The sequence below is a fragment of the Pimephales promelas genome, chromosome 13, assembly GCF_988280905.1.
Source record: "Pimephales promelas chromosome 13, fPimPro1.hap1.1, whole genome shotgun sequence".
Classification (NCBI taxonomy): Eukaryota; Metazoa; Chordata; class Actinopteri; order Cypriniformes; family Leuciscidae; genus Pimephales; species Pimephales promelas.
The window spans coordinates 26,984,690-26,998,792 of NC_142781.1; the positions used below are offsets into that span (position 1 = coordinate 26,984,690).

Here is a 14,103-nt window from a genome sequence, read left to right on the forward strand (position 1 = left end):
CACTCACTCAAAGAGATTCACTTGCTGAGGATCACACGTGACATGATTTGGTTATAAGGTACAGATTAGGAAGTCATAAACACCAGCGATTTTAAAACGCGTTTTGAAACGGTCTTTAGTTCACTGCAGTTTTAAGGAGAAAATACTCAGCAATGGTGTTGACATATTAATTTGCACTTGGTCTGTCTGAAAGCAAATCAAAAACACCACACAGACATTTCAACAACATTTAAAGCTTGATTTTTACTACAGGGGGACTTTCTAGATCTTTTATAGGGGGACTTTTAAAGAAAATATAAAAATATAAATAAATATTATAAAATATAAGCCCAAATGATTTGAAGTTTCTTGTTTTTTAAAGCCATTCTATTTTAAAATTGCAAATATCTACATTAAAAATAACGCATAAGTGCAACATAAATGCCTAAAAATATCTTGAAATGTGGACCAAAATGATTATATAATTAATATAAATTTTAAAAAATATGTATAAATAAATAACATTTAAATAAAACTAAGGGTAAATATTGACCTCTCTACTAGGGCTGGGTAAAAAATAGATTTTTCGATTTTAATCTATTCTCATTTTTACAAACCGATATTGATTCTTAAATCCCAAGAATCGATTAGGCTAGTCATCCTGTTTTCAGTTGATGAATCACTAGGACATTGTAGCGCGCATCCTATCCAATAAATTTGCAATAATCTTTGTGTTTTGTTTCTATTGATATGAAACAAAGTCTCAGATTTCAAATTTCGTCAATTTTCTTATGAAATTCAAAAACATAAATGCCGCTCTGGCGCTGTTCAGCTCAAGAGAAGCAGCAGCATGGAGCACACGTGATCTTCTCTTCCACCTTAATAATACCTTATTGAACCGCCTTATGAAATAAACATGACTGAGCACCTGGAAGTGTGTTAAAAGATAGAGTAAAACTTATTGAAATCCATATCATGTCACATGGAATCGCTCAATCAGTGTTTCAACCGTGGAAAGACGTCAGTAAAACAGCTTGTAATGTCATGCAACATCACATTTACCTCAGAAAAACCACATCCAGTGACCATAAACTCATTAGTCAGCTAGAAAAAATTAACTCTAGAGAGGAGCTAAATATATGCACCAAATTACAAATTCATTATTTTTTATGTTCTTCAATATTTAATGCATGTTTGATTAAATCTGGCAAGTTTTTTATGACAGCCACATTTATTTTACCTGATATCCAAAACAATTAATTATTAAATCGAAATCAAATTGCAAGCTTGTGAATTGAAATCGAATCGAATTGTGAAATTTGTGTCAATACCCAGACCTACCCTGTGAAGAGCATTTATTTGTCAATCCATCATGCTTTTTAATAATTGTCAACTCATTGGAGACCACATCTCCCGCTTTCTCTTACCTGGTGGTCCTGAATTTTACGGCCGACTACTCTGAAGGCGTTGTTGCCAGTGTGGTGATAGATGTGGACTCGACTAAAGCCTGTGGATCCACCAGCCGGAACCCACTTCTTATTGGCGTCGTCATATACCATGACAGCAGCCCGTGCCTGACAGATACTCTGCTCACTGGAAAAGAAGAAAAAGAGAGACAAATGCATTATTGGATGATGGAAAACTATTCACAATGTTTTTAAAAGGGTTCAAATTAACTCAAATGAACAGCCTCTGGTCTAAAATGGCAATAAATATGGGATCCAGGTCATTAAATTCAATGAAAAAACTTTAATTGTTCTTTCAATCACAGAACGCCTTGAACCACAATGAAGTAACCATCTGTCATGTGATCCTGCTTTGGCACTCATGTGCAGTTTTTGCACCTTTATAGGTCACCCTTTCATTAAGAAGTCACCATTAAATGTAAACACTGGAAATCAATTTTCTATCTCTCTGCTCACTTTGTACTATAGAGCAACTCTACCTTGCATATCACACTAAATTATTTACAATGACTTCCAAACTCCCACTGCGTTAATAGAAAAGCAAAAGAGCCACTGAAAGCATTTCCTTGTCATGTGATCACATTGAAGTAACACTTTTAATGCAGGTGGCAAAAGGAGAGACTGAGAAAGCTAAAGAAAAAGTGCTCTGACCTTGTAAAAAAAAAAAAAAAAAAAAAATACTTCTGGTTACATACCCCTACTCTAGAAACCTTGACAATGCATCTTAATATCTATTTTTCTTTGTCTCTTCGTTTTTATGGAAATGTTCATGTCCTAACTAAGCACTTGCATTCTTTTGGTTGCTTGGTTTCTCTCCACCCAGTAGCTCTAGTCAGCCAGAACACGGTGTAAAACTAACAACAACAACAACCTGATGTCCATTATTACACACTAACCTAGTAGTCCTCACAAGTATTGATATCACATAAAAACTTTTTTTTTTAAAAATCACATACAAAAGACTTTGGACATCTGGGGAGATGGAAAGACTTCAAGATCAGATGCCTAACATAAGTTAAATAATCGTAACAAAGCGCTCGAGAATATACATCAGCAGACTGTTGAGTGTTTTGTTTTGCTTTTCCCTGAAATCAATCTGGGGACTGAGATGAGATCCCGGGATCATCCGCCTAGCAGATAAGGTCTAATCTAACAGGATTGTCCTCCGAGACCAATCCCTACACTTTAATTAAGGAAGAAGCATGCCGGAGTGGGCCGAACGGACTCTGCGGAGCTCGATGTCATATTACAGTGTAATTGATGGCAGACAGTCAGGGAGCAAATGCTTATTACAGGAGAACAGGTCAATGGGAGGGAGCCATGACACACATAAAAATAAAAATAAATCTTTCAACAAAAAACTAAGACTAATAGGGCCTAAAAAAAAAAAAAGTTTGGTTCCGGTTGGTTGTCAGTTGAGGTCATGGGTCGGTAGGGAATTTTTTTTTTTTTTTTTTTTTTTTTCAGTGGCAGCAAGGGATGGGTAGGAAATTATTCAGGGCTCGACATTAAAGGGATAGTCAAACCTAAAAATATCAAAATTGAAACTACTGTGGAAACAAAGACACCTACATCTTGGATGCCCTTAAGCTAAAACATATCAAAAATTAATTTCAAAGTGAACTATCCCCTTAAGCCTTTTCACATGCTTGTCCTCCGGACAAGTAAGTAAATCTGTCAATCACTTGTCCGAGTAAAAAAGTTGCTTGTCCGGATTTTTAAAATGTATTTATTTTTTATTCTGAAGCAATATTGTCATCAGTGTTCAATCAGCTTTGATATTTAAAAAGGCAAATTGTAATATCTGCACCTTAAAGGGCATCCCCTCCACCAATATTATTAAATGCCTTATAGTGTCTTATTATTCTAAATAATTGAATTTATTGATCAAATTTAGGAATTTAAAATGAAAGATGAAGCATACTGTTACCCTAGGTAGGGCTGATGAAATTAAATCATTTACACTGAAAAATTACAATTTCATAAAATAATGTTATGAAATTGATTTAAATGTGCAAATAAGAAATATTGGAAAGAATTATACTAGGCTACTTATAAACACAAGACTAAACTGCCAATAGGTGGCGGCAGGCGGCCGTATAAATGAGTGAGTTATTGATTCATTAATTCAAATGATTCGTTCAAACGGTTGATTCATTCACGAATGAGACGGATGTTGATGTTTATGAATGGGTCATTGAATCCTTGACTCAACCGATTCGTTCAAAATGCTGAATCATTCAGTAAAAACAGGATGAGTTCCTGTGAGATGCGTCGTGGTTCTGCTGTGACTTTTCTTTGGAACTATTTTCGCTGCTGAAATGGAACAAAAACACCCAGTATTGCTTATAAACAGTAAGTGACTTAATCTTAACTGTTTATTGAACTGTTGTAGGAAATCAATGTCACTTTTTCAATCGTGATGGTATTCAGGAAAAATAATTGAGGCTGCTTAGTGCTTAACCTATGTTAAAATATAAAAACTCCACATTTAGATTTTTTTATAGGCAGACTCAGAGTATGTTGTTAACTGTGTGTGTGTGCTCCGCTCATGTAGATTTCTCTGCGCGAGCGTCAACAGCGCAACCTTACCATCAGTAATACAGTAGCTGCTGCCTGCTACATTTATTATCCACAATCGATCGCAACTTGCAATAAATGTAATAAAATCAGAATCATTCTCTCGGTTTAGTGATTCCCTAGTTATTTTTTTGTTTGTTATTGATGTTCTAATCAGGCTACTTGTCCGTTGGGGCGAGTAAAATTATCTTTTACTTGTCCTTCAAAAATCCATTTGTCCCGGAAAAGCGGACAAGTTAGACGGGCTCTGGAGATACGAACCGCGGCAGGTTAGAGTGTTTTGGATTGCATAAAATAATGAAAGAAACGAACAAATACATGACGAAAGAAGTGCTAGACAGCAGAAGATGGGATTGGGATCATGATTGGATCATGATAGGATGATTTTTTAATTAAACTAGGCGGATGGAGGTATTAGTATGTGGTGTGTGCATGCCTATGAATGCATGTATTTGTATGTGTGCGAATATGAATAAAAATATCCCAAATTACAAAAAAAGACTTGTATAATATGTATTATAGTTCAGTTTGACGAACGATATCTGCCTCGTTGTTAATAGATTGCTGGAGGACAAGATGCATCTTACATCGCGTGCTATAAAAAGACAGAGCTGTACAAAAACGTAAATTAATAGTTCGCCTCAGAGTTTTTTATTTGTGTATTTATTTAATTTGTATTATTTCTTCCCCAAGCTCATAAAATAATTTTGGGTCGCACATAAATTGACAGGGTCGGTCGGAAACCGGAAACAAACAATTTTTTTTTTTACGCCTAGAAAGCATTCACATCCTGGAGCATAGAAACAAATGAATTACTCTGAAAATTTCAAATTTTATTTTATTACTGAGATCATATAAAACATGTTTGGTTTTGGTTGAAGTCTTAGAATATAGTGCTTGTGCTGTATCGGCCACTTTTGTGATAATTTTCAATTGTGATAAATTACCTATTTTTTAACCATAGACATTTTTTTTTTATTATTTCTACATTTTATATGTAATAAGCAAAACTCCACTCAGATTCAGATCATAGACCTCAAGAGCATCAATGAGGGTCAGGACAACAGATACAAGGACTAAACAGGACACAGGCTGAAATTTGCTGATCTTATGATACCTGGGAATGATCGTTTCACCCAAATTTTGCTACTGTAATGGCGCTTCTCCAATGCATGGTACAGTACGGCTCGCTTCGGTTAGCTTTAAATGATAACTGGTCGAACTGGCAGATCACTGATTGGTCAGACAGAATCGTCAGTATCAGCGTCATTGTATTTGCGACCAATAGACAGACACAAGAAACCAAACCAGCTAGATTTAAATAGCCAGAAACAGCCACCGCTGTTATCGATTAACCAAATCCCACCCACTTTAAAGCGGTACTAACTGCAGTGGAAAAGCAACCGAGCTAAAGCAAACTAAGCCGTGCCGTGTCGAGCCGAGTCGTACCATGCAGTGGAAAAGAGCCATATGGTCCTATTTACACCTGGTATTAAGATGCGTTTGTCAAGTGGACCACAAGTGGAGGTTGTAAAACAGGGTCTAAAACATTTTGTTCACATTCGACCACTTCCAGAGGTAGTTGGAAACGCTTTTGTAGTGGAAACGCTCACATGTTCGAACAGCCATTAAAGACCGCCTACTCTCCGCCTAATGATATATAATGCATAAACATTATAGGAGGAACGCTAGCCTGTTGGGATTTAAACTTTGGCTGGAGACCCAAGTTTGGTTTGAAGATGTAAAAACGTACCAAGCACAATGTACTCTTCACCATTCCTGATTTCTAACACAAACTCGCCAATTTCGGCGTGGTCTTGCAGCTATCAAAGCAGAAACTAAAACTGCTGCAAATTATGTCATAATAAATTGCGCAAGCTTATTTAGTCCATTAGGTTGAAAGATCTGAAAAAATCCTCCCCTAAAAGAAATCAGGCCATGGACACGAGCTGTAAATGTGTTTGTGTCTCGTCTCCCTCGTCTATCGCAATCTTAATACAGGTGTAAATGGAGCCTAAATTCAATCTGACACTTCAGCAGGCCTGGAGAACAGCGGATTTCAAAACATACAGTACGACGACACAAAGAACAGTGTCAATCCACCATTAATGTTCAATTCGTTTTTTTTTTCTGAATTGGCAAAAAAAAAAAAAAAACATTTAAACAGATAATGTTTCCATTCAATCTCATTTGAGGTGCAAATACATCCCAAGGACAGACAGAGGAAAGCACACAAGGTTCTGTAATGAAAGGAAAACAACATGATGGAATAAAGCACACGGCCAAAATTATGACAGCTATGGAATTATATCCTCACATTTTTTTTTTTATCTATCATAGGATTAATAAACCATTTAGGGAATTGTCAAAATAACAAGCTTCGCTGTGCTGGAGCCTGGAATTGAATGCAAATAAAAAAGCAGTTTAATATAAATAAGTTAAACTAGTAGTGTGTGAGTATGCAGGGTTTCAAGTATAATATAAAGCTGAACATTATATGATTTGTCTTTCTTCAAGTGAACAATAATTATATTAATGTGAATTGGCAAATAATTCTCTGAATCTCTGTTGCATGTCAAGTGTTTGACATATGGATCAAAGACGAAATGAAAAACTGTTTGTTTAAAGCTTAAAGGAATTAATTTGGCTGTAAAGAAGCACTATGAAAAATGTGTTATCAAAAACCCTATTATATGCACAAACAACAAAACATCCAAAGCAACATTTTCATTCCTTCATCGCCTTGACGTCTCAACGGCTAAAAAATACGACATCAGAGGGCTTTGTGCTGAGGCTGCAGTGACGCGAGAGCAAGCACTGCCTGCAAAATGCTCTGGGGAAGAGCATGGTAAACCAAGATCTGATTATGCAACCCAGCGCCCACAACATCAGGAGAAATAATCATCAACCTTCAACACGGCTCAAAGTAATGTCCTCAATGACAGCTCCATTGTCCCTGTCTGTGTAACACACTCATTCACAAATAAACTACACAAGTTAAGATGAAGGGATGCTTGTCGCAGCATGTGTGAGAATGGCATTGAACCAATAAACAAGCGGAATCTGCAAGCCGACAACACCAAACAAAAAAAGGGAACATTGTTAAAATCACTTATGTTAATGTGCTTTTTATTCAGCCGTAATTCTATCAGACTAGTTTTACTATAACCTTAATCAATGAATCAGCTCTGACTCAACAATATGCTTGCATCATCACTGAAAGTTTACAGAAGCAATTTTTGAAAACATTAAAAATGCATCTCAGGTAAATATTGTATAATCTGTCTAAATAATATAATATTTGTTCTTTTAATTTCATAAAACATGACATTAAACATTAAAAATGTATCTGGCGACAAAGGTTGAAATGATAGTGTCACCGCTTTTATTTTTATGTAAAAAAATAAATAAATAAAATAAAACGTCCATTTAGGAATTTCAAATCATGCATTCATGTTCTATAATTCACAAGTCACAAAACACTACATGAGAATTAAATATAGATCTAGATATGTTTCAATGTATGATGAATAGCCCTGAAGGTTTGATATGAATCATGCATGTCACGAAGGCCAACTCAGACACGTTCACACTTTAACACTTAGTTTGTTTACACAGCGCGAATTGTCTAACACTATAACTCATGCCATCTCTAAGCCACATCACAAATCCTCTGAGACTCTAGCAAGCAAAAGGATTCAAACCGCCTCACGAGTCAAGTGAAACCACTGACCTCAGGTCCATATATTTACAGAGCAATCCTGCTCTCCTCAGGGATTTCTGAGGTATTGTTGAAATCTCTCACAAAGAATATCAAAAAAAGAATGAAATACAGACAAACAGTTAGACAAAGTCTCAGTCAAGGTTACCACCGTGATATCACATTATCACCCTGTTCTTGTGTGATGGCTCCACAACTCCAAAAACGTAATGCAAAACCACAATGTGTTTCACACAATGAAGGAATAGAGTAGAGCCAGACCGATATATCGGCAGACCGATATTATCGGCCGAAATTAGGCATTTTCCAAACTATCGGTATCGGCAGTTATAATTGCCGATAAATGAATATTTCAAAAATAAAATAAAAACGGACGAAAAACATGAACCATGTCATGAGTGTTGGAGTTGTATAGTTTGTCCACCAGTGGGCACTCTACACCGTCCCTGTTGGCAACACTCGTTGAGTTGGTCACGATACATACATTGTTTGAATAACAATTAAAAGAACATCCCCATCAGTTCTCTTAACTCAAATAAGCATGAGAAAATTTGTGACTATCATGTCCAGATTTGCTGCTGTTAAATAAGCCAAGAGTGAAGCGGAATTAGCTAGTAATAGTAACGTTACGTTGTTATAGTGTAGTTGACTGACTGTCCTTTTAACTGAAGTATTTCTTTAATAGCATGTGACAGTTATAGCAATGAGACATACCATCTCTCCTTGGCCTGTTATATTGAAAATGTATGTTTTACAATTTGCAGTATGACGTTATCCATTGCTAAATTATGGCTCATCATAGACTAGCTAGCTAACCACAAAGCTAGCTAATGCCACTACCATCAGTCTGTTCTAACAATAAAATAAACAAGTTTCTTTCTAAAATGCATTATCATATTATTGTAATTAAAACTCATAAATAACTACAAATAACTAATGTTAGGGAAATCTGTTAATGTTTTGTTGCGCGTTTCTGGAAAAAAAAATATATATATATATCGGCCGATATATCGGAACCCCAAAATATTTGTATCGTATCGGCCTTCAAAATCCTTTATCGTCGGGCTCTAGAATAGAGAGATCTTCAAGGACACAGCGAAACACAGAAATCATGCGGTAAATCTTCCAGATTGAAGGGCTAGGAAATGTACCCTCTAAAATCTGCATTGGTCAGTTAAACAGGTAGTCCCACTCCAAACTCATGCCTTTGGTTGAGCAAATACAGTATAATCATGTTTAAGGATATTAACTTGCATTTAAGCATGTTTAACTTATCTCAGTATATTAAAGCTGGGATACGAGAAAGCACTTTAACACGAGAACAAAAAAATTACACTTCAAGTTTAATAGCAAAATGGACCAAATAATCAATGGCAACATGAATATCTCATTTAAACGATTCTACAAATCCCTAAGAGGGCCATGGACTCCTAAAATAACACTTCTGCTGCGTTTTACCTACTTAACTAGCCACAGGTGCGTGAGAAAGAGCAGACAGGAGCTATTTTAAACCATACTCCTGTAACAGAGATGGCTCAGGCTGAGAGCTGACTGCTCACAGGGAGCTCGAGGGTCCACGGCATGGTGTAGGCGTAGCAGGGAGCTGGAAATAGGCTCCAACTCCCACTGTGAGATTCATACTGTCTCACAGCCACAAGGTGAGATCGGCATACAGTGACAAATAACTGAAACCCTGATCACCGTCTGCAAAATAAGATCATGATAGAACTGAAATACATACATATATAATATAAAAATAACACATACAATACATACAAAATGATATTCCTTTGATGGGAAAGCTGAATTTTTAGCAGTCCTCAGTGACGTTCCACTAAGAACTGGCACGGTATGGAAAAACTATGAATATTTTTTTTTTTTTTTAAATGTCCTTTTGTGTTAAAAATATTAAAGATTGTGTTAACAAAAAATGCCTTACAGGTTTGAAACAATTGATTAAAGTGCCCTTATGCTTTTTCAGATATTTCCTTTCATGCAGTGTGTAGTACAGCTGTTTTAAAGTTTTAAAGCCCAAAGTGCACAACAAATAAAGTTATTTTCTCCCAAAAGAAAGAATCGATTCTGACCTGCCGAAACTAGTCATAATCAGTAATTCCAGTCTCACTTTGCGTAACATTCATACGCAACAAATTTGCATTATGCCATTGCCAGTCAATGGTTTTCATCGGCTGCCCACAAACTTTGTCTACTTTGACCTGCTGTTTTCTGCACTGCCAACGCAAATCCTCTTTGTATACACTTCCAGTTTTAAGTCAGTAGTTAAAATGACCACAGCGATACTAATGCAGTATAACCTTTTTTCTTGTTTTGGTCATTTTACTGTCGATTGCTTCTTGGCTAGGTCAACGCGGGATTCGCAAAACGATCCATTAAAAGATGGGACAGTACCCCACTTTATCTGTACCAACTTGCTCCTCTGAATTATACTCAGTACGATTAATTATTCATGTAAATATTTTCTCCCGAGTGTTCAAAATACATAGTTTTGTTTTGTAGACCCAGTGCAGATGTAGGTCTCCGGCTAACCGCCTATCTCACCTTATTACGGTCTTACTGAAATAGTTCTGCCAACCATCTGTGGGCCCAGTATTACCTACATTTTGTGTCAATTAAAGGAGGTTCAGGTTGAAATGTTTCATCATCGGACTCGAGCTCAAATTGATATGGTAAAATCAAGGCCATCGTTACAGTGTGTACAATCGTTGAGGATTCAGGAAGCCTCTGGAACTGACATTCAGATTTGGTAATGGACATTTCAGACACACGCTGTTGAGTTAAGTTAAGACTAGTTCTCAGAACGGCGGAAGGGGCTTAGAGAGACTGAATCAGAGACTGAGACTGAAAACGAGTCGTTTGAGAAATCTCCTTTTTACTTTAAATAACAATTTTAGTCTACAAGTGAACCCCATTCAAATAAATACAAGCGTGAGCCAACACTTTTGAGAGGTGCTCAGGCTAGGTGAGGAAATATGAATTTTGCTCGTCCTATGCGACTGTATAAGAGGAGTTTGGAAGAGGAGGATGTCGAACTCACTATACGAAGCAGCATGTCAACAAATTCAGCACTTGTATCTGTTTTCCTGCATTTAATTTCCTCCATTTTGAGGAGGATACTATCCATGACACAATCTTCATTCCAATTCAAAAGATTTCAGACTCCGTAGTGATCACACACTGGTGTCGAGAGAGACATCCTCATAAAGTCACAATCCCTCGTTGGTGTTTTTGCTCTCTTTTGGTCTTTTTATAGACTGAGGAATTAAAGCCATCACCTTAGCAACACTGTGTACGTGGGTGGGTTTTATGTGTAGCTCCTACATATTACTGTGAAAAATAAATCTTTATGAAGGGGGGGGGGGGGGGGGGGGTACAGAGCCATTCAGGCTTTTCACTTGCCTTTTGTTTTCCTCTTTAGCACAAGCCTTGATTGAATGATCAGCGCTAAATAGACAGTAAACTGGTCTATCCCCAAATCTATCTTGAGTTATATGTAAATATAAAAAAAAACGTTAATACTCTCAGCCTGGAGTTCATTGTTCATCCTTACTATGATCCTTTGCAGCTAATGACAGTGACTGCTTCCTTCCACGGTCGAGATGGAGAGTCCCTGAGATGCCAACACCTCACCTCCTCCACAGAAACTGCAAAAACTGGCTTAAAAATACACTCCACTCACAAACCATGAGTCACGCAGAACACCCGTTTCGGTCGATGCCGGTGCGGATTCATTCATGCCATGCTTTGCAGGACAATGGGAGACATCATCACTGTATAAACAGCCCTGGTGACATTCTCTGCATGGGCAGTTATTTGTGAGAGGAGTTTGCTTTTAAGCCACTGGCAAGGGGACAAGAACACACTTAAAAAGGGCAGAAATAAATGAGAGCAGAGTGCTAATATAGTTTTAATTCACTCATTTTTGAGTACGAACACAGAACACAAAATCTGGAAGAGAAAAAGAAGGTCAGCACCATCAGAAACAAAAAATGTGCCAAATATTAAATACAGACAAACGTAGCATTAACTTTAGTGAATCAACTGAGACTTGTCTGGACATCATAGTAGGGTACACTCTTAGAAGAAAAGGTTCTATATAGAACCATAAAAGGTTCTATCAGCGCTACGTATTTGGAACCCCTAAAAGGTTCTATACACTCTTAAAAAAGGGTTCCTCTGGGTTCTATATGGAACCCTGAGGTTCCATACTTGGCCAATAGAACCTTTTACCAAAAAAAATGGTTCTATATAGAACCATTTTGGAGTTCCATATATGAAGCTGTAGATGGAACCATTTCTGGTTCTAAATAGAACCATTTCTTCTAAGAGTGTACACTCTTAGAAGAAAAGGTTCTATCAGCGCTACGTATTTGGAACCCCTAAAAGGTTCTATACACTCTTAAAAAAGGGTTCCTCTGGGCTCTATATAGAACCCTTGGGTTCCATACTTGGCCAATAGAACCTTTTACCAAAAAATGGTTCTACATAGAACCATTTTGGAGTTCCATATATGAAGCGGGGGATGGAACCATTTCTGGTTCTAAATAGAACCATTTCTTCTAAGAGTGTAGGGGTGGTAATTATCGCAGTAGTTGAACAACAAAGAAAGTCTAGGCTACTAGTGAGTCTCCGAGTCTGCCCGAAAATGTGTTTCGAGATCGCTCAAAATGTCCAGGATTCGGCTTTTGCGTTCTACAGTCGCCATTCATCATGTTTACAGTGACGAGCAGGATGAGTGAGGGCCGTGTGGAGAACACCGCTAGTCATGTTTACTGTGGCGACTGGCGAGCAGGACGACTGAGGGCCATGGGAGAACCGCGCGAGGCCGGTGGCGTTATTAGCAATGAGTAACACCTGTGAGACGCACCGGTCTTTTATCTCTCATAAAGAAGCGCGAATTTTCTTAGAAATGTTAAAACGCACATCAACCGATCACTTGTTTAGCATTCACGTAAACACTACATTCAGATTTACCAATCAGAATTAATTCAGTTAGATTGAAACAAAAGCTGTGCATGTAAACCAGGGTTTCTCAAACTCTGTCCTGGAGGGCCACTGTCCTGCAGAGTTTAGCTCCAAACCTGTTCAAACACACCTACCTGGACCCCTCCAGGGCCGAGTTTGAGAAACCCCGATGTAAATAATGAATGGCGACTACTGAAAGCAAAAGCTGAATCCCGGACATCAACGGCCAGACATGTCCGGGAAAAAGAGGATGGTAACCCCTACTACTCAGACTTCTACACAGAACAAGAGCCTGCTAGCTTAGCTTCCAAAAAAAGATGGCTGACACTATGTTAATTTACAACAATGTCAATATCTATTGCAGAACAAATTTATGCCTTCGTTTATTTTTTCCTTGTTTCACTGGTCACTGAAAAACATCAGCAAAATACGTCTACCCTAAATACATTTTCTCTTTGACAGCTGCCATCTGTCATCCCTATCTAAGCAGTGTGTCGGGTATAATCCACACAGTTTGACATGTAGGAAAGTTAAGAGGTTCGTGATTGTGTTGTAAAGCCAGACGGATGGCATTATGAAGTCTAAGAGATACCCTCTTTTTAATCATGAGGAACTTTTACAATAGCTTTCCAATTACAACTGGACCTCAAGCTGACATCAATTAATGTGACCTTTGACAAGATCATGGAAAGCTGAAATGTGTGTATATATATGTTGGAATTTATATAAATAAACGTAATAATCATATTAAATAGTTTATATAAGTATGTGAAAAATATAATCTATATAAATACATGTTGTTGTGTTTTTTGCATTTGAAGTGGAGTAAATGTTTACAAAGCAATAGTGTTCACCCCAAAAGAAACACACAAAAATCTTAAGAATGAGAGTAGTCCCACCAACTCATAAAACGGGACCAGCCCTACTGGTTTTCCTCAGCAGTGTATATAAAACATAAACATCAGCAAAAAAACGCCTCATTCCAGAAAAAGCTACCACCAACACCTCACCTCCAGAATGACCTGAGGCTCTCCGAAAAGCAGGTTCATGCTGTGTTTACTGTGCAAACACCAATGCAATTTACTTTTTTAACAAAGTAGCAGGTGAGTGCTGACAGCGACCTGTTTTGCCTCCACTGAGATGCCCATTCACACACAAAGAATGTACAGCGACTTCTCACACCAAACCGTTTGGATGCATAGAGGCTCCCCTTAAGAACGTCATAAGTGATACTTAGTCATGGCAGCATGGTTTATAAAAACACCCCATTCATTGTGGCCACATGGGGAAACACCTTTCCTTCAAAAGAATTTCAAGCACTTATCAGTAGTGAGAAAACAATTTCACTTAGTTGAGACCCCCATGACAGTAAAA

At 37.5% G+C, this 14,103-nt stretch overlaps 1 protein-coding gene across 4 annotated transcripts in view; it reads right to left on the reverse strand.

The window, feature by feature from the left end:
• The window catches only part of enah (ENAH actin regulator), a 99,068-nt gene that overhangs the window by 49,206 nt on the left and 35,759 nt on the right, over positions 1 to 14,103 (reverse strand). For all 4 annotated transcript variants that reach the window (XM_089118781.1, XM_089118780.1, XM_039691757.2 and 1 more), the window contains exon 2: positions 1,407 to 1,572. In XM_089118781.1, coding sequence (XP_088974907.1) covers positions 1,407 to 1,572 — 166 coding nt within the window. The remainder of the gene's footprint in view (positions 1 to 1,406; positions 1,573 to 14,103) is intronic.